Source organism: Rhamphochromis longiceps, linkage group LG18 (assembly GCF_057381845.1).
Source record: "Rhamphochromis longiceps isolate RC_006_pf linkage group LG18, R_longiceps_female_GT1.1, whole genome shotgun sequence".
Taxonomy (NCBI): Eukaryota; Metazoa; Chordata; class Actinopteri; order Cichliformes; family Cichlidae; genus Rhamphochromis; species Rhamphochromis longiceps.
In genome coordinates, this window is record NC_140574.1 from 23,324,880 (window position 1) to 23,351,678 (window position 26,799).

Here is a 26,799-nt window from a genome sequence, read left to right on the forward strand (position 1 = left end):
TATATAGCAGCAAATCACGACAAAGTTTCCTTAGGGTGCTTTATATTGTAAAGTACAAGACCATACAATAATACAAAGAACACCCCGACACTCAGATGACCTCTATGTGCAAGCGCTTTGGCGACAGAGGGAATGAAAAAAAAACTCCCTTTTAGCAGAAAGACACTTCCAGCTGAACCAGCCTCATGGAGGGGCACCTCTGCCATTGGCTGTGAGTGGAGGAAGACAGGACAAAGACACACTGTGGAAGACAGACAGAGATTAATAATAACTAATGATTAAATGCAGAGAGATGTGTCTGTCTCCCGAATCCAAACTGGGAGCTGTTCCACAGAAGAGGAGCCTGAAAGCTGAAGGCTCTGCCTCCCGTTCTACTTTTAAATACTCTAGGAATAACAAGTAAGCCTGCAGTCTATGAGTGAAGTGCTCTGATGGGGGTGATACGGTACTATGAGGTCTTTAAGATAAGATGGGGCCTGATTATTCAAAACCTTGTAAACAATGAGAATTCTAAATTTAAAAGAGAGTCGATAAAGAAAAGCCAGTTTGGTAGAAATATGCTCTCTTTCTAGTCCCTGTCTGCACTCTCGCTGCACCATTTTGCTGCTACTTTCAGTACCAACTTTTTTGAGACACGCTGCTGCCATCAAATTCAAAATAAGCTCATGTTTTTCCCAAAACACTGAAGTATCTCACTTTCAAAGGTTGTACTGTGAGTAGTTTTAAAAGATTTACAGTTTATTTTATTGTTTTGATTCACATTTTTCACAGTGTCCCCACTTTTTTGGAAGTGGTGTTGTGTATAAAAGTGTGTACATATCTATGTGGCTGCCTCTGCGTGCAGATACACTGTAGTGAATTTTGCAGTGACACAGAGGATGGAATGACAATGACTCTATGTATTTAGGTTAGGGACACACTCTGTGTGAATGTGGTTTTTTTTTAACTGCGTGTGTGTGTGTGTCATCCCTCCCAGTACAGTGAAAACAGCTTTTGTAGAGGAAAGAGTAGAAGTTGCTTTAAGGCATCTCCTCTTTTGTGTGTGTGTGTGTGTGAGTGTGTGTGTCTGACAGAGCTGAACGTCTCATTTTCCCTTCTCAAGTAGAGGCGAGCAGTATGAGTGTGTGTGAGAAACTGCTTATTGATGTGTGTTGTGTTGCAGGAGGGGAGGAAAAGGTATGCCTTAGGAAGCAGATTATTGAGTTGTAAAACTCCCCAGATGGTGTGTGCAGCATGTGTGAGTTTGTGTGTACATACTGTGCATGCATGCGTTTGAGTGAGCAAGCTGTATTAAGCTCATGCTGTCACCTGTCCCTACGGGCTCACTTCCTCGCCGAAAAGAAAATGGAATCGTAGATATTCATCACTGCAGACTTGAAATCGGTGCGCATAATGCAATTTCAGTTGTTTGGGAGAAGCAGCAGCCAAGACGCCCAGAAAACTTGGCAGTTGGGCCTTAGAGACAAGTGAATAAGAACAAGCTGTACTCTGCAGTTTGCAGACTGGTAATGTGCGCAGATTGTGGCAGAACTCGAGCTGCATCTCAATCATGAAACGCAGACTGTTGAGCTACATGCCTGTCTTGTAAACGTACACACTGTAGTTATTTGACAGGTGAGCTAGCTGGCAGATGTTTACACTACGCAGGTCTTTGTCACAGTACTAAAAACTATTTAAAGTCAGTCTGACACAGCAGGGTGCTTGACCTCAGTGATCTCCATGACCTCGTCGGCCAGATTCTTGACTCTTCTCACTCCAGAGAGAATAAATAGAGTAATAAAGGAGCATTTAACAAGCTGGCTTAAACTCTAAAATCTAAACAGTCTAGCTTTTGTGTGCGCACGTATGTGTGTGTGCTGCAGTTGCGTGCAAAGGTAATGATGGAGTCTTATTGACAGTCTGAGGTCACATGTCAGGAATATATATACGGCCCATGTCTAATAGGTTAGGGTCACCAGAGCTGCAGGGAAAACAGGTGTCCACTGCGTTCAACATGGGAAGGAAAGCCAGGTTTCTGTATTCAGTTCATATGTAATAGTTATTCTGGGAACAAAAATAAACAAATAAATAAACATTTTCAATAGATTTTAATTCCTTTGTGGTGAATTGGATCTTCCCTCCCGCAGGGATGTCTGCGCCACCTACTCGGTATTAGGAAAAACATTTTTTGTAGGATCATGGGAAGGATTTGCATAGCAATGAAATTTCCTCATACAGCAGGAGAATTCGCTGTCCCACCAGTGTCAGCCAAACATATCAGCCAAACATAATAATGCCAAAAATTCACTCCCTGGAAACCGTCTTTCTTTTGTTTTAAATAACTTTGTGCCTGTGCTGCGTTTGCATGAACATGCTTCTATTTTCATACTATCACCTTACCTTGTCAGAATTCACTTAGCCAGCTAATGCAGCTGCATCCGTAATCAGCCTCATTTTAGCAAGCGGATTCACAAAAGACATGAGAGGACACACAACAAAAAAAAAGTACATCAACTCAGTACGTTGCACTTTAATGTGTTCCTGAGAGAACAACAGCCAGGCTTTTAAAGGGTCCTCTCAGCGCTCTGCATCAGCTCCAAACAAAAGGTTCCTGGCCTGAAACAGTCTGGAGGTCTGGAGGTCTTCCATAGGGAAAACACACTCTGCTAATGCATTTAAATCATCCGCTCACGTTTGCTGTCACACAAAAAGATGAAGAGGTGAGGTTCGGGGGGAGAGCTTCAGGAGGGCATTTTGTAATTGTCATTGTAGCACAAGTGAGCGAGCCATTTAATGGATGTCTTCAATTCTCTCCTTCCTTCTTGTTCCTTTTCTGTGCTTGTTTTTTTTTCTTTTCTACCATTTAGCACCTTTGACATTCACCGTTATCGTCCTGTGTTCTCTGTGAATCTTTTCCTTGTCTTTGGCTTCTCTTTCTCTCTCTCTGTCATTCTTTCCCTCTGCCTTCCTTTCTCTCTGTTTTTCTGTCTTTTCTTTCTCACGGTGCAAAGCGCTAATGGAATCATTACTAGCCCCTCTGTGTTAGACAACCACCAGGCACCTCCAATTACAGCTTTTTTTCACAATTTCTGTCTCTTTCCCCTCCCCTTGTCGATTTTCTAACCATTTTTGTGATGTCTCCTTCTATTATGGGACTGTTCTCCACCTCTCGTTTTCGACAAGCCACCCATTTTGCTCCCCACCCGCCTCCTCTGCCATTGTCTTCTTTTTTTTTTCCACCTCACCATTTTTCTTTCTGTCTCACTTCTCCTCCTAGCAGCCCTTATCTCCTCTGTCTGCACTTGTTAAACATTTATAGATCATGGGTTCATCTTTCTCGTCTTCCCTTTTCCAACCCAATGCTTCCCGTTCCCTGGAGAGAGTGTGAAACTAAGTGTGTTTAAATGTATGGATATGTGTGTTTTGATCTTGTTAACCGAGGGCACTGTGCTAGATTTAATCCGGCGGGTTGTTTCATGACATATAAGGGGAAATACATTGTCCAGGATAAACAGCACACATATCAACAGACTGTGGAATAGGATACAGTGGTATTCATGAGAAATGTGGTCTTAATTTTGAATAACATAAGCAAAAACAAACCACGAGGTTGAGATGTAAACAGTCTTCTATCATCTTGATATATTTTTACTGAGTTATCATAATTAATGCGACAGTGATGATATATGACTCCATGTTCTTCTTATTGCCTGGAAATCTCATTAAAGGACCAAAACAAATTAACGGTAATGCTTTTTGGCTTTTGCTAACTTGCCTGTGGCACTCACTCTTATCCAGTCCTATTAAAGACAGTCATTAAAATCAGGGACAAAGATTTATTTGCTTTACTTTTACAGGTCGAATAAATTCTTCTGAGATTTCCTGGAAGTAAACTGTTTAATTCGGTACCTTCACCTTCTATTTCTGAGAAAGACCCAAGAAACAATACTTTTAGAGGTATCAACCTTTCAAAGGAGTTTCTTTCAAAAGTCCCTGGAACATTTTTTGGTTCATAGACTAAAATATTCTATATTGTGATAACCAATATGATGAATTAAAGTTTATTCTTGATTGTTCATTCTTGAAGATGCTGTCTTATACCCCCTCTATTTTTTTTTAATAAGAAACTTATGGGGCTTTTAATATAAAGTTTAAAAACAGAAGGGACCATCTACCAAGAAGGAACTGACTAACCTTTAGTACTGACCTGGATCACCTTCATTAAAAAATTTTGATTCAGGTTCCTGGCTATGGCAGTAGATGCACTCTGGTAATGCCATTAGTTGTGTTTTCAGCCATGCACTAAAAGCAGTGTTACTGCAATGGCCTTTAACTCCTTTGCTCAGTCTCAAGAAATCATACTCATCTGCTTTGTCACTACTGAAGTTGCATAATCACCCTCTCTCTCCTTCTCTCCCTCTGTGTAGCTTTTGCACTACCTTGTCAGTTCAACTCCGTCTCTCTCCACCCCATGCAGAAGCCTCTGTCTGCGTAGCCAAAGCCCCGCTCCTCCACTCCCTCCTCTTTCCTTCTCCTGCTTTCTTTATTCTATGTGCCTTTGTCTCTTGTGCATTCTAGTCCTGCTCGCCCTCTCTGTTTCTGTCTGCCACTGTTTTCTTCTATCCCCTCTATTTTCACTGCATACTCCCTTGCCCTCTCCTGTTGTCTCTGTCTTTCATAGCTAGTAGGGGATGTAGTGAATACTCCTCTCAAACCTCTCCTGCTTTAAGCCCTAGGGGTACATGCTGAAGGGCAGGAGCGTGTGTGGGTGTGTATGTATGTAGCTGTGTCACCTACGTGTGCGCTCGTGTGTTCTGTCCTTCTCTGTGGGTCTGACAGCACCAATTACTGCCTCAGATGTGAAGAGATGGAGGAGACGAATTGAAGGAGGGCAGACACATGTCACCTCAACACAAGTTTTCCTCCCTTCCTCTTCTCTCCTTCTTTCTGAGCTGAAAATAATATGGGTCAGCATCACACGTCTGTCCGTCCACTTGTCTGATAGTCTTTTTTCCCCTTTTTCTTATTCGTTTGCTTTTTTGATGCTGCCATGAAGTAGTTTACAAGAGGAACTTTTCAAAGTAACACCACATTCCTCATACTGATTCCACTCAGCTCTCCTGCTGTTCTTTTCACTTCTCCAATTGGATCGAAACCAAAGCGCGAAATACTGAGGAACGAGACCAATGTGCATCTGATTTGGTGTGAATTATCTGATCGCTTATCACTACAGAGACACTGGGTTGCTACACAGAATATTTTAATAGTTAGACTCATTAATAAAAGAGTATAAACTGTTTAACTTAGCATAAAGACTGAAACTTAATCAAAGTTAATAAAATCCCCTACACGAGCTTCTCAAACTCAACAAATAACTTGTTATATCTCTTAATACACCACTTCAACGTCTAGAGAAGTGAGGTGACAGCCTTTCCCAGGTGTCCTGGGGGTTACAGTGGATGGATGGATGGATGGATGGATGGATGGATGGATGGATGGATGGATGGATGGATGGATGGATGGATTTCTTACAATCATTGCATAAATAAAATAGTGAAACATACAGAGTGTTATGTAGGTGGTTATATGCAAAGATGTTTGTTGTTGGGGCATTTTTGAATGGAGGTAACCATGTTTGGTATCACTGAGGATGCAAAGAGAGCAAAACCGAAATCTTTGCTCGACTGAATCCTACAAACGAAAGCTTTTTTGAAGTGCTTGTAATAAAGACAAATTGTTGTTGATCCAATGACAAATTTGTCCTTTCATACATAGTGTACAAAAGTCAGTCAACGTAGAAATAAAAATCCCCCCGACTCAGGCGTTCAGTGAATCAGACAAATCAGATGTTTGGGGAAACATGGAGATATTCCAAGACTTTTGGACATGCAAAAGTATCAGGAAAATGCATAATGCTCAGAAGCATATTTACAATAGAATTTTACACTTTATATCTCATAAGAGGATTTCAGTCCTCCCTTCATAATGAAAGGTCTAAAGAGGGAGCAGACACAGGGAAAGGCTAATCTTCACACCTATGAAAGAGACTGAGCTTTTGTGTGTGTGCGCATGTGTATGCTGAAAGCTCAGTAGGAAACCTACCTCTTTTTTTTATTCCCTCTACCCTCAACAGCAGAAGAGTGGGTGTGTGTGCATGTGTGAATGGCTAATGTGGACAGTTGAAGCAGTGGGTAAAGCAAGCATTTTATTTTGATCAGATGCAGACTTTTGAAGGTCAAGAGCTCCCTACTGTATGTTATGTCTCACACACATGTACACACACAAACACACACCTCTTATTTCATTGCTGTTCTCATGCTGGCAGCTCAGGGAGCTTGAGAGCATGTAGGTGTGGATAGGAAGGTAGTGGGCGGCTAACAGAAGGATTTAGACAGCTAGTCAGAAGATTTTTGTGTGCATACAGTATATGAAGTGTACGTGTGCACGCTGCTGCAGGCACAGGGGCAGCAAGCTACTGAAGTGTTAGGAAGCAGGGTGTTATTACGATCCAGATGTTCTTAAAGGACAAACGGATACATGTGCCAAGTGGAGGCCAGTTTTCTGTCCTTCTACCTGTCTGTGCGAGTGCGTGCCTTTCTGCTGCACTGGCTGTCTGACTTCCCTGTTCATTTATTTGGTTAATGACAGCCACATTTTCCTTCATTACTCCTTTATTCTCCTTTATCTCCTCTCTCTCACATGTCCCTCCTTAACTCCATCCCTTTTCCCCTCTCCCTCTTTCTCATCTCCTCTCTTTTGTGTTTGAATAAATGACATGAAATCACAAAGGCTTAGGCTCTCGCTATATCCTCCATACACACGTAGTCCCCATCTACATACCCACACAACACTGACCCAGATAATGTCTATTCATGCACAGTCGCAAAGCGCTTCGTCTGCGATGGCTGATCACTCGCCACACATAAGACGAGCTGCCAAATGCCACCTTAACACCAAGGTGGCGTTTGTGCCTTTTGAAGCAACAAAACCAGAGGACACAAAGGTGGCTTTGAAGTGACGGGACATTGTATAGCTGAGTCTGGTGCAGTGGGTTGAACCGTGTGAACAAACCCTAAGAGGAAAAGAGAAAAAGCAGGCCAAGGACTGAGAAACTGTTAACGCATGTTTCAACTCTTCACGTCCTTATTTAGCACTATTCCCCACAGACGGAAGCAGTGAGAGAGAGAGGAGAGGTATAGAGGGGAGAGTGTGTTTCCTTTGGGTACAGTTCCCATTAATTGGCATCTTCCATATGCCGTTGAGTTCCAGTTAGGGATAAACATGTGCGCACTCATGGGAAAGCTCATAATTTTCACATTTCTATGGTCTTGAATCAGTCTCCAGTTTTCTCAGTTTAAAATCAAAGGCGCCTGCATGTAGCCAGTGGGTTTGTTGAACAGGAAGCACAAGAACAGGAAGGCGGCCATTGACCCTTTCCCCTCATCCCTCCCTCTTTCTCTTTCTAGTTTATGGATTACTTCCAGATGTACGATCAGCCTGTCAGGTTGATAGGTCTGGCACTGCACAGGCCTGGTTGTTCAGCTTCATTGTACAGATGTAGTTCAATTCGCTGCTGCTTTTCTATTTATTACAGCTGTACTATTGTTTCACAGCCAGAAGGTAACATTCACAAAGATTCCAAAGGACTTTTCAGCTGCAGCATTAGACGGAACAAAGAGCAAGAACAAAGCGCATAGTTACATCATTAATTTTCTCTTTGTTATAAATATTGCTTTCCAGACCAGCTGCTGTAGTGGTATAGGTAGAAATTTTCAGCGATGCCTGTTGGCTTGAAGGACGCCTTGTCTAGGTAGTAAAAACTGTTTACTGGAAATGATTTGCCTTTTTCTGGGAAGAGATGCGAGGCAAAGAATTTGCAGACAGAGGTGAATGTCAGTGGTCTGAAAAGGAGAACTCGGTATTTTTTGCCTGCTTGTCAACATTATGAAAAAAATACTTTTTCATGGAGTCTTGGCAAAACTGGATACAAAGACATTACTGTCTTATACCATTTACTGGAGTTTCTAAAAGTCAAATAAGAAGTAGAGCCTTCAGCTATCAGGCCACCCTCCTGAAAGAGACACTTTACTTTTAAGATTAGGCATAAAACTATATTTAGTAATACATTCCTTATCGTGATAGTTAGGGCTGGATCCGGTGACCTGAACATCCCTGCAAAAGGTTTAGGCTGCACTAGAGGTGTGTGTTTATTACTGTGTTTAAACACTCCCTCCCATAGTGTGTCTATTATCCTGTCTCCTTCTGGTCACACCCAACAGCAAATGGGCGTCCGTCCCTGAGTCTGGTCCTTCCACAATCTTTTTTCTGTTAAAATGGAGTTTTTCCTTCCCTCTGTCGCCATGCACTTGCTCATAGGGGGTCATGTGATCATTGGAGTTTCTTTCTAATATTGTAATTTTCTGTGTGACTAAATGAGAACGCTACGTGATAGATCCTCCATAAACCTCTAGAACTTACCTAATAATCACACCTAAATGTTTTTGTCGATATTTTAGCTGATCAAGTTTTGAAAAACTTCAGTATATCGTGTGCACATTGCTTGCTATGCTAAACTTCTAATGGTGTCTGTTTGTCTATTTTATTTTCCAAGAGCAACAAGGACAACCCAAGGACACTGTTTCGTTGTACTCGTGAATGTATTATAGGTTATAAAGAATTGTTGTTGAAGAACAAGAGACTAACATCTCCAAACAAACAAACTGCAAACATACAATTTGAGTCTAAATCATTTAAATTAGGCTGAAAATAGCAGCATGAATGGCACAGTCCTCTCCTTATGGCTTCTTGCCACCCAGCTGCATTCCCATGCTAAAAGGACATCATTTAGGTCTACGGGTGTCATTAGCTTTCAAGGCTGCTTCATTTGTTGATCTGGCCGGAGATCTAATTGTTTTGTCGATATTTATTCAGATAAAAAGCTTCTGCAGGACTGAATTGAGCATTTTTTTAAATGTAAAACATGCATTGGTATTTTTCCCGTGACAACCTTGACTTGCTTTACCTTGAGTAAGGGGCATACATATAGTAAGGGGATGTATTTATGGAACACTTTACTCTTAACCAGGCAACTCTTTATCTCTCAGATATAGATTGAAGCACAGACACACAGAGAGAAATAGAGGTATCATAAATAAGCACACACTTAGAAACTTTTTTTTTTTTTTTTTGGCCTGTCCCGTTTGGCTCTTTTGCCCTCAGAATTGTTGTCTAAAGGCGAAGAAAGATGCCCAACGGATTTACTTTACCAAACTGACCATCCCAGCCTTGCCGTAATGGTCCATTTGATTCACCTTTTATTGTTTATTTTATTTTCACTTACTGAATACGGGACAGACTTGACTGGGGGAAAGAAGGGGAGAAAGAAAGAGGGAAAGAGAAACAGCTGAGAAGAGGGACGGGGGAGAAGGGCAAAAGACAAAAACCAACAGAATGGGCAGAAAAAGAAAAAAAATGCATATATCAATCACCTGGATCACCTGCTGAGAAAGAAAAAAGAAAGCAAGCAGAAGAGAACAAGAGTAATAGAATAAACAACATCACAATGATATATGGGAATATGACAGTAAATACTAAATGTTAAACATTATTGTGCAGCACATAAGATCAACAGAACACAGTGTGCTTTGAGGTAGGAGCCAAAAAGGGTGTAGTTTGTGGGTGTGATCACCCGTGTGTACACCTGTGAGCATGGACGCGCTTGTTTTTTGTTTTTTTAAAAGGTTCCTTCATGTAATAATCTGCTAGAGGGTGTGGGGGGGCCACAGCCCCGTCCTCCAGGGCTTGAAGCAGGTGTGGAGGAGATCAAAACTCCAGACATCCAGAGGCCCCCAGAACACAAGAGACCAAGGAAGACCAACAGAGGGGCAGCTGCGCCACTGTCCCAGAAAGAGCTGAGGAGAGTCCCAGATGAGGGCTCACTCAGCAGCCGCGGAGCAGAAGCCAGGGGGAGTTGCAGTGACGCGCCCGTGAGCTCCGCCGGCAGCCAGCTGCGCCTGAGTGACCGAGCCCCAGGCCGAGAGGCCGGGGGCACCCCACCTCCGAAGTGGCCCGAGCGAGCCCCAGGCTCCAGGCCCCGATAAGCGGCCGCCAAGGAGTGAGCCGGTGTGTACCTGGACGCCCATCCCCGGACACAAAGAACCACCAACGCACCGATGTCTGAGGGAGTCTGCCACTGGCAGGGGAAGTGGTGGTAGGGGGAGATAGGCCTCCAAACCTTGGAGGGCCTGAGATGTCCCCAGAGAGGTGGCGCCTGACACCCAACCTGACATATAGACACAGACATACAGGCACACACAGATACAAACATCCATTCCCACCCTCATGCTCTCATATGCACTTACTCCACACTCAACCAACGTGGAGACAGACATAAAGAGACGTTGTACACACGATCACACTCCCCAAGCGTACTCTACAAACCGGGTCTAGGTGCCCCCGCCCCTGGAGGGGGGAACTGCACCCAGACCCAGGTGGTGTTTCCCTTTTCCCTGCACACACTTAGAAACTAACAATAAAAACTTTTTTGATCCAGTGTGACCTTGAGGAAGGCAGGAAGCTTAAACATTGTTTTTCTGCTGCTTTAGTGTTAGCTCTTTCTAAATCCTAACCATGTTGCGGTCTTCAACTTTGAAAGAGATTGAAACATACAAGTGCAAATTTGTGCTATCTCAATTCGATTTGCTGCGAGTTTGGCTGACAAAGTCATCCACTGCCCACACACAGATTAAAGGCAGTGAAAATATGGCGTCCCACATGACAGGTACATCTGGCAGAGTGTGTTTATGACTGACACAGAGAAACAGCCACAGGGCTCTCCTTTCCTTGCCTGCCTCAGAAAATGAATTATTGAGAGTGATGAACTGAAAATAACGTGGATGAGTAAAGGAGGCTCACTGCCCCTCCTACACACACTCTTCTGGTCACGGGGCCGGCCGATGTGGGCACGTTTACTGCCGTGTGTGTGTGTGTGTAATGTTTTAATAAAGATATTTAAGCTGCACGTGGCTACTGAGGCAAAAAGTTGTGTGTTAATAGTAAAAGTTTGTTCTTTGCGTGTGTTTTTGTGTCGGTCTGGTGGGCTTTGTTCAAAAGGAGATGCTGTGTTCCTACAGCCTTTTATCTTGATGGCAAAACAGACAGAAGAATAAGTTATTCAGACTGTGAGTCAAACTCCCAGCAGACTTCTATTGGCCTGTCATGCTTTCTCCCTCTCTTTCTTTCCGTCCCTCGCCCATGACCCTGCTCACACAGAAACACACATGCACCTGGGATCTATTTTATCTGTTTTTAGACAGCAAGATAATCACCCAGGCTCAAAATTAGCGTGCCATCATCTTGGGTTACCACTAGAAAAGTGCGTTTCTGTGTAGATGTGGTTTGCTTTAATTGTACTGAAATTGAGCTCTCTCTGTTTCGCTCTCTTTCCCTGATTTTTTTTTCTTTTTTCTTTTTTTTTTTTTGAGCGGTTTGTGTATGTGTGTGTGCCTGTCAGCGAGAGAGTAAATATTTGTGCAAGAGCTCTGGAGAAGGTCAGGGTCAAAGTATGACAGACAGCCCACTGGGAAATAAAGACACACATACATACGCAGTCTTTCTTTTGCTCTCTCACTCTCTCTCTGACACACACACACACACACACACACACACACACACACACACACACACACACACACACACACACACACACACACACACATATATGCATAATGAGAATCAAATAGAGATGGTGAGAATGGAAGTAAAACATAAGTAGACAGACAGTAGGGGACACAGAAAGTTAGAGAAAAACAGAAACAAAGAAAGGCATAAAAAAGACAGATATGGAGAGAATTAGGAAGAGAGAGAGGGCTTCATCCTGTAGTTCCCCTTGGCCGCTCTCAGTAATTGGCTGATGTCCAAGGGACAGAGAGTAGATCAGAAATCAGCCTGGGTGTACTCATGTGCTTCATGTACTGGACATCACAAACCATTTCATATCCACAGTGGTCTTGTGCCTTTATGCGCACGCGTGTCAGAGAAGTTGTAAGACGCCATAAATAGAGTAAGGGTCTGTCCAGAGGCATCAATCATAGAGGTCTATGGCTTCCATGTGGTCACGGCTCATGCCCGCTCTGCAAACATGTGATCCTAACTTGCCAGAGTCTGTTAAAAGCAACTGCTGCTATACATCATGTGCTTCCAAAGAAAACATCAGACTTTCAAGAATAACCCCACTGTGAGCTTCACTCACATGTGTTGAGCAGTAGCAGCTGAACTGGGTGTCAGTAATGTAAACTCACTGTACACTAAAACCTCAAGGCCCGTGTCTTTAACAGCAGAGCATTTCCAGAACTGTCACTCACAGAGAACAGATATGCTTCTGATTAATTATGAGGTGTTTTTCTATAAGCCATATCCCTCGTAGTCCTACATTTGTAAATAAATGGATTCTATCATAAACATCTTGGCAGTGTATTTTAACACCTTTTCTATGGTGGGATGGACTGTCTATACACATAGATTTTCATCTCATATGGCATTTCTTCATTTATTGTAATTATGCAGCTAAATGCATGTACAGCAAATATCCCTTGATACTGGCAACGTCTGTTCTGTTTGTTTCCTATTTGCAATATATTGTTTTTTTTTCAGTAGCCTTTCCTGCTAGAACAAGTAAATCTTTCTGATGTTAAAAAATCAGAGTCTACAAATATTCGAATGAGTCATTAAAATGTATTTTTTTAGCGCACTGAATCCCAGCATGCTAGTGAACAAACATTTACATTAGCATTGCTGTCAGCTTTAGTGTGTTTGCAAATGAGCCTATGCACTCTGCAATGCAACTTGTGCTTGCAGGTGACAGTTTTGCCAATAATTTCATATAGATTTGTGTCAAACTTGACTTTAAAATAAGGCACATACCTTCTTTCTTTGGGATATTTCTTAACCCAGAATGCTTCCACGGGAATTGTGTGTTTGTGTGAGCGTGCATGTGTGGGGCAGGATTAGTAGTAATGGGGAATATTATGGTGTTAAATGTTGTTATGAACTCCGATTAAGGATTAGAGGATCTCAGCAGGGGGCTGGACTCTGGATGCTGACATCTCTATCTCACACAGATCTCCTCATTACTACACACACATACACAGAGCTCCACACACACTTTACTTGGGTCTCTATAAACAGAACTCTACACCGCACACAACACCTCATACGCTACTTCCACTTATTAACGTTTGAAATCACTTACGTCACCGGCACATTTTCAGTTAATAAAGTCACATGGGTTATGCTCCTCTGCCGCTGTTAAAAGGTACACACTCTTTGCTGTGCTCCAGTTAATCAATTAATCAAAATGATGTGTTTATATAGTGAAGCACCATTAAGCGTGTAATGGAACTGTGTATTTTGTTCTGTGTATCACACGTTTGGTGTAAACCTGGCTCGATGGCCGCCATTTTTATTCATTTCTTTTTATTGCACATAATTTTTTTCACGTATGCTATTTTTGACCATCTTTCTGAGGTTTGTTTTGTGTGACAACAATGTCAGTTGGACTGAAAACACGTTTCACAGGCATGTACGCATGAACACAAACAAACCCACCTACAGATGTGACCCCGGTGGCCATAAAGGACGTCACTTTCAATCTCGTCAGATTTCTCCACTGACGCTTGATGTATCAATTTTTAAGTAGCTGGCTTCAACTCGGGGATGTGTATATATACACACGCACTTACACACAGACACACACTCTCACTCGAACACAGACTGCTCTGTGCTCCGGGAGCTGTGGCACTTGAGGGGTACTCGAAGGGTTCCATCTTGAAAGGCTGTTGCCATGGTGACAATTATGGCGCTCATCTCCCATGGGCCAGCAAGCTTTACACAACTTTCCTCCCAGCTGAACATGGCCTTTCACACACACAGTGTACCCCCCACCTATGCACAAACACACGCACAATTTTCTCCTCTTTTCTGCCCTTTATGGTAAATCCGGCCGAGAGCCAATATTTGACTTGAACCGAGCGCGACAGTAAGCAAAAGAACGGAGCAATTAGCTCTTAAACTTTTGTAAGGGAAGTGAAGAGGAGGAGAGCGCTCACCGTCATCCAGAGGAAGTGTTTGTGTCAGAATAATGCAGCGGAGGTGATTTTGCATACGTTCAGAGGCGCCTGGTTGAATGCAATTAGCGTGTAATGATTCTGACGGTGAGATATCGGGCTCGCGTTCCTGTGCGTACACTTGCGTCTAAATCTGTAAAGGCCCTATTGAACATTAATGGAACACATTTCCTGAACTATTGCAGTCAGCAGCTTCTGTTTTTCGTGTAAGCATTTAATCACTGCTGAAGCGTAGCGGTTCATAGAGAAACACAGCTAACATGTTAGAATGTATCCTGAACTGGCTCGAGGGGTCATCAAAGCTGCCAGGAATCATTAATCACGGCATAGGTCAGAGCTTTGCCCACAGACAAAGTCAACCAGCTCCATATATACGTGACCCTTGAACAGGATAATTTAAATTGACTGTAAAGGCTACGTGTGCAGAAGTGTAGGATGAGATTGTAATATATTCATCCTCGAGGGAAGGAATAAAAAGGCTGTGAACCACTGTTCTAACACAGCACGTTGGTTTTATGCCTACTGAAAGTGACTGGGAATAAACGCGCATGTAATTTGTCAGTAAAGAGGACGTTAACTGCTATTTTGGTGACGATTTGAGTCGTTTGTCAAGAAAAAAAATGGTCACAAACTGTCACAGCTTCTGGCATGTGAACATTAGCAGTTTTCCTTTTTTCTTATGAGATTCAAGGAGCGTTTGCTCAGGTTTAATCATTAAACCTCAAAAATCTGTATGAAAAGAGTCACATATGCTGAATGCAAACACAAGAAAAAATAATTCAAGAATCTGATCACCTGATGAACTCTTGTAGCCGAACATTTGCGTTTCTTTTCCCTCCAGCGATTCCTGAGGCAGGTGTTCGCTATTTCATCTGCTAAATGCTTTACTGGCTTTTTTAGCTGCTAACTGTCTGTCATTTGGTGTTGAGCAATGGGTTTATAAAACCCCATTGTTATACACTACCTCGCACTACCTTTTAACTGAAAACAACTGTCTCCTTGGGCTGAAAGTAAGGATGATGGGTGCTGGGAGTGAACCAGAACTGTCAGACTGTGAGGAAAATAAACCTAAACCATGAGTTAATAGATACTAAAAAACTCAGAGGATGAAAATTCTTTGATGATGAATATATATTTTGCTGAGTGCCTTTAAACACCATATAGATGATGGACCTGTTTGTTTATTGACTCCTGCGTTTCAAGTCTGAAGTTTTGAGCTTTGGCTATAGTTTGTGAAGCTGTAAGTTAAGAGAAGAAGTGGCTCTGACTGAGAAACTGATGACACCACAAGCTCAGATGATAACGGCTTATCGATTGCAAGGTTGCCATCCCACAAAACACACCCTGTTTAATCACCTATTTTATTCTTGGGCACTTGAGGGGTACTCGAAGGGTTCCATCACTGTGTATATACAAAATGAACACTGTGTATATTCCATAAGATTTGAAACTGGGTACTGGGACCACAAAAAAAAACTATAAAAGTACTAAGGTATTAAATCTGAGGACGTAAAGTCATTTTGTTATAGACTTCTCTACAACTGGAAGGGAGTCACTTCCTGTGCATAATTGCAGGTTTAGAGCACTTCAGCAGTGGCAACTCTTTTCAGACCTGGCAGCTAAGAATAGCTTTTCTATGGAGTTTGTGTACACACAGGACTTCAAAGGGCCCTGGGAAACTGCAATATGTTTATTTTATTTTCTTCTGGCATTTTGTAATAGATTTATAGAACTAATCAGTTTTTGTGGTCCTATAAAACAATAAGATGTGGAGTGGAACAGAACTCAATCATCTCTTGTGTACAGTGTTTTTCCCAAAGGAAGAAGTTGTGCTGTTCCCATCTCAATCAGTGCATGGTGACTGAGGGTGTGTCTTGAGTAGCAGTACTATATCATATCTAAGAGCTATCGATTGGCATAAATACACCGACTCTCTCTAGTGACCACATGAATAATTAATAGGACACTGGATCTGAGGCCACTCTTTATCATACGCAGAAATGCATACACAGATCTGAAAAACACGCGCGCACACACACACAACACCGTCAGCTGAGGAAAATGTTAATTTGGAGTTAGCTCATAGTTCTACGACATAGTTTTTGTGTCTAAACTTTTGCTCTTGTGTGTGTCTGCTTTGTGTGTATGTTTATGCGATCACTGTCTTACTGCTTCAGGCTTCTTGTCCCTTTTTTTTTTTTATATCTGTGGTAAATCATTAATCATAAGGGAACCAACTCAAGTACCATATTTCCCATGGGGCAGACTCTGGGAGTAGCTTGAGAAAAGTAGCGAGAGAAGCAGAGAGAGAGAGGAAGGAGAGAGAGAGAAGGAAAAGGGTTACTAAGAAAGTAAAAGAGGTGGAAAAGGGGAGTAGAAAGCAGCACATGAGGAAGCTCTCCTCATATTGGCCAAGTCACCATTCTTGAACAAAGTTTTTGATCAGGCAGTTGTATGTGTGCCAAGGCTGGCATAGGGTGCCCTGTCTGTCCTTTACCGCTGAGGCCCTTTGTGCCTCTGTGGCTGGCTAGCGCCTGTAGCCAGGACTCTCCGGATGCAGCGTCCCCCCAGGAGAAAAGACGCTTTTCCACCGTGCTCCTACGGCCCAGCCAACAGGAACACACACAGTCACCAGCACAGCACATAGGCACCCATTACCTTAAAGGCTGACAGGAAGGAGGAAAGAGAGCAGAAACCCTCTGAGAATTACTACTCCCTTTATTTTCCTTTCATTTCTTTCTCGTTTTCTTTCTCTCATTTTTACACCTACACACCCACATCCCCTTTTTTTTCTCTCAGTGTTCTCTCAGGTCTTTTGGGGATTGTGCCAGTGGACTTTGCTCCCCTATGATGAATGATTTACCTAAAAATACTGTCTGTATGTGAGCACACAGCATCCAGGTGGAGGAACTTACCTGCACAGTGAGAAATCAAACTACTTTTAGGCCACTTTTCTATTCCGCTGTCTGCAGGTTAACCGCGGCATTGAATATGCGTGCGTGTGTGTGTTAGCGTGGTAATATACAGCCTTTCTGGGACAAGTGACGCGTAGCTTGATTAAATCCATGACCTTCACCAGCAGCACAAGCAATCAGCAGGCGAACACATGCGTTCGCACACACACACACGCTGCATACTTAACACCTTCTCACACAGGAGCGCTTGGTGCAGTCAGCACCTGGTGGAATCGGTCGCATCATTGATCCAACCTGTTCATAGCTGCATGTATACATATCCACACAAACGTGCACATACACACGCCAGGCGCCTATCAAATTGCATTTGAGACACCCTCATTTTCCTTACATAGAGTTTTGTACACTGTAATACTATTTACCACCGTGGCAGAAAAAGCCTCACAATAACGGGAATACCAGGACTATGAATGTATAAATAAATACATGCGTAATCTATATTCAGATTACCAAAGGGAAAGTCAGGAATTCTATTTTCCTGCCTAGGATGCAAAAGGGAAATCATTCACGTCCCCAGTCTATTACAGTAGGTTGCTCCTGTTGAGCGGTATCACGGTTTTCCCTCCCCAGTTTTATGACTCCACATAATGACTAATGTGCAGCTACTGTAACAGCTCTACCAGTAGTCATATTATATTATTGTAACTATTGCTGTGACTGCGGCTGTATATATTTTTGAGCCCTCGGTTGCCCGAAGATCTAATGCTTATATAACAGGAATGACAGTTGATCTGCTGTTGAACTGTGTTATTGTATCGTACAACTCTGTTGTTACACCAGTCTTTTGGCCTCATGTGAAAGGCGCTCACATAGACCTATTGTCACAACATATTAAATCAGACTTTGTTTTCCTGTTCTTTGCCACGAGCGCTGCATGGCACATTCTGTGACCCACCTGTATCTGTAGTATCTATCTTTTGCAAAAAACAAAGAAGAAAAGAAAAATCTTTTACTGCATTGTTTGTATTTTTTGGTACGTGTTATAGAATTGTAACCATCTTATCTGAACGAGCAATTATATTGATCTTTAAATGAGATATAAGACAATTTCTACTGCAAAAGGCCAAAAAAGTATGTGTTAAGAAGTCTCAAAGAGATCGTTTTTAAGCTCCAATCGTACCATTTGCTTTTATTTTCACATGTTTTTGCACTGACACTGAAACTGCTTGGTTACATTTAGGCAAAGCAATTACTTGGTTGAGAGGAAAAAAATGTGATTTGTGTTCATTTGGTCTATGTTAGGAAGCAGAATGTAGTTTTAGTTAAGAGTGGCAACACCAGCACACATGTTACTTTGCAGTTACACACTTGACCATCCTTATGTTTAAAACATAATAACTAAGAGTCAAAATAAGAACTTAGACAAAAAATAACCATTTTTGGAGAAGGGTAGGACACTTGTAAGTTTTTCTCTGACTTCTCTTTATTATGTGCAGGCTTCTAGTATAATTCTGTATACTTTCTGTATTATTTATGTTTTTAAATTATGATAGCAATATTAACTTAAAAGTAAGATTTGGGGACTTGACAACAAAACGTCATGACAGATGAGACACGTGCAGACATAAATTCAGATTGTTTGGGTTTTTTTGATCGAGAGATAAAAACAAAAGTAGTCATCTGATTGTGTGTATTTCTTGTTTCTCTAGCAACACAGCTTTGTTCTAAGAGCTCAGCAGTTTCTTTGGCCTGTACAATGTCACAGTAAGTGACAGTATTATGTCCAAATCAGCCAAATTTAGACAATCACATTGTAGCAAGGCAGGGATTTCTGCTGCAATTGCAACTACTAGCTTTTATCATCACATTACAAACAACAATATAGTAAATTGGTGTTTAAGTGTTCACAACAAAAGTGTTTGGCAACACTTTTCTTTATGGTTAATAAATGCTGACTGTGTATTGTGTTTGTTGCAATGGTACAACTTCTTATTCCATATTCATCTTCTTTCCTCGCTCCAGCATGCAGACCTGGCACCTACAAAGCTTCAGCTACAGATGCCTACTGCACCAAATGCCCCCCTCACAGCTCCTCCCCACAGGAACAAGCCACAGAGTGCATTTGTGAGAAAGGTTTCTACCGTGCTGAGAACGACCCTCGCTCAATGGCTTGCACACGTGAGTGATTCAAACACTGTCAGAAAGTTCAAGCCATCACAGTCACAATATTCACTACAGTTCACTATAGTGAAATTATTGTTGGGCTATGAAATTATTTAGTTACTTTTCATTTAATCAGTTTGCCATGGATACAATTGCTGCAAGAACAGCACACAGATACGTGGTTCAAATGCTCTCTCTTTCGGTTTCAGTTCTCTCTTACGCGTAGACACACACACACACACACACACACATACAGCCAGAGAGTTTGGGCTACATAGTCATGGAAAGACACAGAGAGGACGCAAAAAGATGGGGGATGATTGAGTGTGCAGGAGAAACAGAAACAGATAGATTAAGATAGACGGAGGGAAGTGGAGGCGGGAAAGGACATTGTCATGGCAGAGGAAAGAGACGGAACTTGAGAAATATTGAGGAACGCGTGCACACACACACACACACACACACACACACACACACACACAAGCATGCACACGCATACTCAAACCCATTATCAGGTTATGGTAGATTACACTCATTAATCGTTGTAGCAGGTGAGATGTGACAGGTGTTATCAGCTGGAAATGAGTAACGGTTTGTTCAAATATGTATGGGCAGACACGCGCACGCCATCTCTCTTGAATGGTGAAGAGCACTATGGAGGATTGAGGAAGGAAAATGAGAAAATAAGGAGAAATGGTGAGAGAGTTAGTCATGGAAAGATGGAGAGTGACACTCGAGACATAAGAAAAGAATAGAACAGTGGGGGAAATCGTTGAGTATCAGAGGCATATAATCTAAGTGTCATAAAAGACCGATCAGTACCAACGGTGATGATGGACAGTTAAGTGCAGCCAAGGGAAGTGAGGATGGAGAAAAGAAAAAAAAGACAGAATTAGAATAAGTCAGCACACTCTCTTAGAAGATTTATAACCAACGGCCTCAATTATACGTAGTAGGGGCTCCGTCGCATGCTGCCGGGTCTCAGCACTGGGAGGGCCAGTCAAGAAAGTCTCAAGCTCTGCTGGTCCCCTCCTGGGGCTCACGGCTCAGCCAGGACCCTGATGAGATGTCAGCATGGAATGTGCTGCCAAATTCCATATGGTTGAAATACTGGCACCTTGCTGTGCTGTGGGTATCCACAGTCGGGGGTTTCTATATGAGTGGTTCTCATGCTACAGGAATAGCTTACCTTGATGATGTGTTTGTGTTTCAAGGATTCTTCAGATTCAGAACTGACCTTTCCACTGATATATCCGTGGTTATAAAAGAGTTTAATGAAATATAAAATATATTTTCCTAAGTTTGGTGTTCTGAATGTTAAACACTGGATATTATATTAATCTGTCTTTCAAGAAGAATGCACTGCATCTAAAGGTATATTGGAGGGCATTTGCGTGTAACTTTCTTTGGTTCCTTGAGAATGATTACTGACATAATAAATAAATTGATAAACTAATTATTTCAGCTGAAGCTCAGAGTGATTTTAACCACTTAAATCATAAAATGCAACTGACTTTTGAGAATTACTTTGGGCACTTTCCATAGATCATTGTCCTCTTACTATTTATTATCTGCAGAGCACTATCAGGGTGTGAGTTAATTTCACATGGTAAAAAATCTTTGTGCAGTCAAGTATCGGCTATTTAATATTATATGAATTCTCTTTAAAGCTTTAAGATTGAAATTGGAAAGTGCAATATGATACAGTATTCTTCGATGTGACAATCTGCCAAACTCTTTCAATCACTGTCGATTTCAAAGCTAATTAACAGACTGGAAAAATATGCACCTCGTGGTTGAAGTCAATTATTAAATTTGTAATTTAATCAGCGTGATGTCTGTTCTTTATAGAAATCGCAATTCATTTGGTAATGAGCATGAAGACGATGCACACTGAAAGACTGGATATTTCAAAAAATAATATTTGTCTGTATTTCAAGAAGGGGCTCTGATAAAGACAGTTTTATGCCATGCTTCTCACCAATTAAAAGCTAGAATAGCTTGGATTAATTAGCAGGGTGCCACATGTATTGTAATACTATTTTATAGATGACTATATATTTGGATGTGCATTATTAAATCCAGTTGTAACCTGTGAGATTTTGGGCGTTTGTAGTCCTTTTTAAGCAACATTTGAAGGCAGTGACAATGATGGTTAACCAATGCTGTGCACAGTTTCACCAAGGTTTCCATTTAGAAACCTTTACACTAGATTTAGTGTTGTTAAAGCAGTTTAAAAGGAACTTTAAAAAAATGTAATAAATAAATAATGAATAGTAAAAAGATACAGAAACTGATCAGAGCCTTTGTATTCTCTCAGGTCCTCCATCTGCTCCTGAGAATCCCATCTCAACTGTGAATGAAACCTGCGTCACCTTGGAGTGGGCACCACCCAGAGACACCGGAGGCAGAGGAGACATCATCTACAACCTCAATTGCACAAAGTGCTCTGGTGATGGCAAGAAGTGCACAAAATGCGGTAGCAACGTCCATTTTGTTCCCAGGAACTTTGGTCTGTCATCAACAACCGTGTTGGTTACCGACTTGGAGCCAGACTCCAACTACAGCTTCACAATTGAGAGTGAGAATGGAGTGTCGGCCTTAAGTCCAACACCCAAGGGAAAAGTCGTGATAAATGTCACAACATCGCAGACAGGTGAGAACATGTGCACGTCCTAAACAAAGAGATCCCAATTTGCATATGAATGTATTTGTTGATGCCGGGAAGCTCTTTCACAGTATTATTTATTATGTTTCAAGACATTTGGGGATTTAATATGCAGTAAATACTTATAAAAAATATCTAAATATAAAAATATATATATAAAAAGCAACATATTATGTGGCCTGAACATTTTCTGTTTATAAATAGCATCATGCTTATGTGAGAACTATAAACATTGATGTGAAGCATCTCTAACACTCTGACTCTAAATGACATCTTTGCACCCTTGCCTGCATGTGCAATCATATTTGCATATGTCACATGCAGGGACTGCGTAACAGAAGTGTAGCAAGGTGACGATCTCTTTCAGGTCTCACACTACTGTGTATGAGAGGTGGGAGGAAGGTGAAAGGGGTGTGGGAGGTTGTTAACCTCATTAAAATCCCCACATGCCTTGATTGTCGCTCTCAACTATGCACACACATACACACACACACACACACACACATGCACAAGCAAACACACTTTCAAACCGCACAAGCATCTGCTCCGATGTGTGAATGGATCGGAAGTCGTAGGGTTTGGGGTTTGCACTGATCACATGAGCAGATAACATGATAACATGAGTGTCACACATCTTGTAAGCTGTTTCATTAACACAATAAAATGTCTGACATATTGCAGTATGGGTCTTCTCGTGTCATGGTCCTGCACCAGCCTGTCTTGCAGAGCTCTACTTTCTCTTTTACTCACACTTTCTCCCTTTGTTTTTTCTATTTTCTATAGTCAGCGTAGTGTTGAAGGAAAGGCGGAGCAAGGACAGTGTGACTTTGGCCTGGCAGGGCCCAGAGAGACCCAACGGAGTGATCGTGGAATATGAGGTTATCTACTATGAGAAGGTGATAAAGACCTACACATACACTAAAATGCACAAGTGGGATAAACTGTCTTACCTAAATAAGTATTTCTCCCAAAAGGTCATTATGCACGGCTGAAAATATCTTGAGTACCCCGTAACACTACATATTTTCTAATCTTCTTGTTGTTTGTACTGCAGCCTTTGGGTATATCACTAATGACTTGTTCATTACAAACATCTACAATGCCTTTTTTCAGTTTCTCCCTTTCTATGTTTTCACTGCCTTATCACTAACGTCTCCTTTACTGTTCATGCCAAGCTAATTAACCAAACATCTGTTGAACAAACCTCGTAAAACCTGGATGAGATGATGAAATTGAGTGTGGGGGTTTTGAGCTTGTTTTTATATTCCGGCGGGGACTTAAGCCTAAATACTTACCAACGTATGGGGACTTGCGTCACAGTAAGGACAAGCATTCAAACAAGTCCCCATAGGTGCTTTTTTTAGGGTTAAAACTTTATTTTAGAAAAAGGGTTGAGAAATAGTTTGGGATTAGGAAAAAGCATTGAAATTTGATGTTCTAAGTCAGGGTAAGTGGCTTGGGATTGCATTAGATTAATGAGTGTCCTCGTGTGGACGATGGAACAAGATTGTGTGTCTGTGTGCGTGCACGCTATCTGATCATGAGTGTGTGTGGGCTGGCAGGCATTACCAGTAAAACAGTGTTAATCCGTGTTGTAAAGTGTCTTCCATTAGGTAGAGTATCAGCCTCTCTGCAGGGAATCAGCTTACTGACAGACACACTTATTCTTTATTCATCCTCCTGCACACATGTATATAAGTGCACGCACACCCACAAGGTAGTTGAGGAAGGAAGTGAAGCGGGACTAGTAACCGCATAATGCTTTGGAGTGTGGAGAGGAAAAGATTTGAGAGTTGACAGATGCTCATGTATAAATGCCACTCAATGGTCCAGCGATGAACAAATGAAAACTTAGTGAGGTGTATTTGGACCCTGGAGACATTTAAATTCAACAATTTGAGGTTTTTATTATTTTCAGACTATTTTTGTTTATTATATTATATATTATTATTTGCTCTGTATAAACCTCTTTAGAGGTTTTTGTATATTCAACCATTTTTTAAAATCCAGACTCATTTAATTTCTTGGACACTTAATATCATCTATTTTAAGTTTCTCTCCTTTTTCACTCACTGTTTAACTCTTTTTTTCTGCTCCAGAACCAACGAGAACAGAACTATACAGTTCTGAAGACTCGCTCCAACATGATGACAGTGGAAGGGCTCAAACCTGGGACCACTTATGTGTTCAGGGTCCGGGCTCGGACTGATGGGGGGTATGGGAGCTATGGTGGAGAGATTGAGCTAGAAACAAGTCACGAAGGTACAGTAAAACAAGGAATAATAGATTTTTTGTTTACTTATAGGGAATCGGATATTTCAGTTTTCCTCCCAGCTGTTTTGTCCCACTTTGTCCAGTTGATTTGTTTCTTTTTCATCTCTTTTCCTCCTACTAAATTTCCATGTGGTCAGCTGAAAATTGGAATAGCAGCCAGTCCATGTTTAATACATGCCTGTTCTTCAAATGCAGTATGCATTCTCAATATTAGAAATCTAAAAGTGCTGGTAAAAAAAAAAAAAACGGGACAAAGATTACCTCTAGAGCAAAATGTACATCCATATTATATCAAGTGTACTAAGATTTGAAGTCATCCCTGCTGTTTAAATCAATCGACTGTATGGTTATGGAATATCTTACTTTCATCCGAACAGCTTCTTCAGTTCTGCTGTCAGACAGAGACACCTTGGCAGTCTCATAGGTTGTCATCTATGTATCTGAACCAGTGGCTCCAAAGTTTTGTGGAATACTTATCAGGTGAAAGGGAGACAAGCCAGTTTCACAAGGAAGGATGTGCCGTTGGATTGAAAATCTTGATTTGCACAGAACACTGGAGATCTATATCCAGTCATCATTAAAGGCAAAAGCTTAATACATGACATACATGCCTTATACTTAGATTTTAATATACTAGGAATTTATACCAAAGGCAAATCCATGCCTGGTTAAGTTCAGCGGGGTTGTTCAGGCCTCATAAACAGCTTTGTGTTGCTTCTCTGTCATGTTGTTTCCAAAGTCCCCGTGTTCATCCATTCTTTTTATTGTTGTTGTTGATGTTAAGGTTGGGGTCATTCATTTTCATTATCACCTTATTGTGCGTGCTAGGATTTTCTACTTTAGAGGTTGCGTAATGTGTTCTTCAACATGATCAATGATTCCAAGACAAAGTGGAGGAAAGTAGAGGGGGATACATGTGTAAATGGTTGGAACTGCACTATACGCTGTCTGGAAGGCATACGAATAGCATACATACGGATGACAGTTCAAGTAATTCAGTAATCATCCATCCATCCATCCATCTTCATCCGCTTTGTCCGGGGCCAGGTCGCGGGGGCAGCAGCCTAAGCAAAGAGGCCCAGACCTCCCTCTCCCCAGCCACCTCCTCCAGCTTATCCGGGGGAATACCAAGGCGTTCCCAGGCCAGCCGAGAGATATAATCTCTCCAGCGTGTCCTGGGTCTGCCCCGGGGCCTCCTCCCGGTGGGACATGCCTGGAACACCTCACCCAAGAGGCGCCCACGGGGCATCCTTGTCAGATGCCCGAACCACCTCAGCTGGCTCCTTTCGATGTGGAGCAGCAGCTGCTCTACTCTGAGCCCCTCCCGGATGGCCGAACTTCTCACCCTATCTCTAAGGGAGAGGCCAGCCACCCTTCGGAGGAAGCTCATTTCTGCCGCTTGTATCCGCGATCTCGTTCTTTCGGTCACTACCCACAGCTCGTGGCCATAGGTGAGGGTAGGGACGTAGATCGACCGGTAAATTGAGAGCTTCGCTTTTACACTCAGCTCCCTCTTCACCACGACGGACCGGTGCAGCGTCCGCATTACTGCAGCTGCAGCCCCAATCCGTCTGTCGATATCCGGCTCCCTTCTCCCATCACTTGCGAACAAGACCCCGAGATACTTGAACTCCTCCACTTGGGGCAGGAACTCATCCCCGACCCGGAGTGGGCACTCCACCCTTTTCCGGCTGAGAACCATGGCCTCAGATTTCAGTAATCAATTAAAGTAATTATAAACTTGGTCCTGCAACAAATGCCTTTAAATTGCTCCTACTAATGCAACATATACATCTCAATATTTAGAGCGTTTATATAAAACACAAAAAATGAGAATAATTACGTAAGTTGTGCAAATTATGCATTCTTTAAGGTTGACAGTAGAGGGCAAAAAGAAATTAGAGTTTATACAAGTCTACAGGAAAATATACCTACAGTTAAATTAATTTGTATCCTCTTTAAATCTGTGTGCTATTGAGTTTATGGTTTCAATTCCTAGTATCAAATTTTAATGAATACAACAAGGTGTAAATTATCTTTTCTTGGCTGTCACCAAAATACTCCGTGGTTTATAGAATGTCAGCTGATGAATCCGCGGAAAATTCTGATCTCACTTCTTCTATGCTCAAAAGTATATAGAGCTGTTGCTGTGCCTTCAAATAAAGGTTCACAGTCTAGTTCAGTGTTCTAAAATACAGGATCTGCCTTATGCAGCTAATCCAATATCTCAGTAATCTAATTAGATCAATTCTATTGATTGTTAAAGAAGAGGTGAGTACGTGTGCACCACAAAATATAACAGGAGATCAATGCTTATCTGTACTTACCTTGGAGCTTTAATTTGCCTCTTCAACACAGGCACAAGCACACGCATATATGCAGTGCATACACACTCAGTCGCACATGTCTGCCCATGCTTAGCTAAACCAGATAAATGAGGTATTTGTTTTGAGTAATGGCTCGATTGGTGTGGCGTAAAAATCGATGCATCTTTGCAGAAAGTTCTCGGTGGTAGCCTTGTTATGTGCAATGTTAACATATCCATTTGGACAGCACAGAAGAATGGGAATAGCTTTCATGTCTACTCTCATACCCTCGCAGGGAATGTAGAGAGGGAGAGCGCTTTTCATCAAGGACCTTACTTACTATTCCATCCACCTCCCTTTCTTTCCTTTAC

General features: G+C 41.9%; 1 protein-coding gene across 4 annotated transcripts in view; it reads left to right on the plus strand.

Annotated features, from left to right (window-relative positions):
- Nucleotides 1-26,799, plus strand: part of LOC146648295 (ephrin type-A receptor 3-like) — a 78,013-nt gene that overhangs the window by 22,571 nt on the left and 28,643 nt on the right. For all 4 annotated transcript variants that reach the window (XM_085389194.1, XM_085389196.1, XM_085389197.1 and 1 more), the window contains exons 6-9: nt 19,040-19,195; nt 21,501-21,836; nt 22,632-22,744; nt 23,948-24,110. In XM_085389194.1, the coding sequence (XP_085245320.1) occupies nt 19,040-19,195; nt 21,501-21,836; nt 22,632-22,744; nt 23,948-24,110 (768 nt within the window). The remainder of the gene's footprint in view (nt 1-19,039; nt 19,196-21,500; nt 21,837-22,631; nt 22,745-23,947; nt 24,111-26,799) is intronic.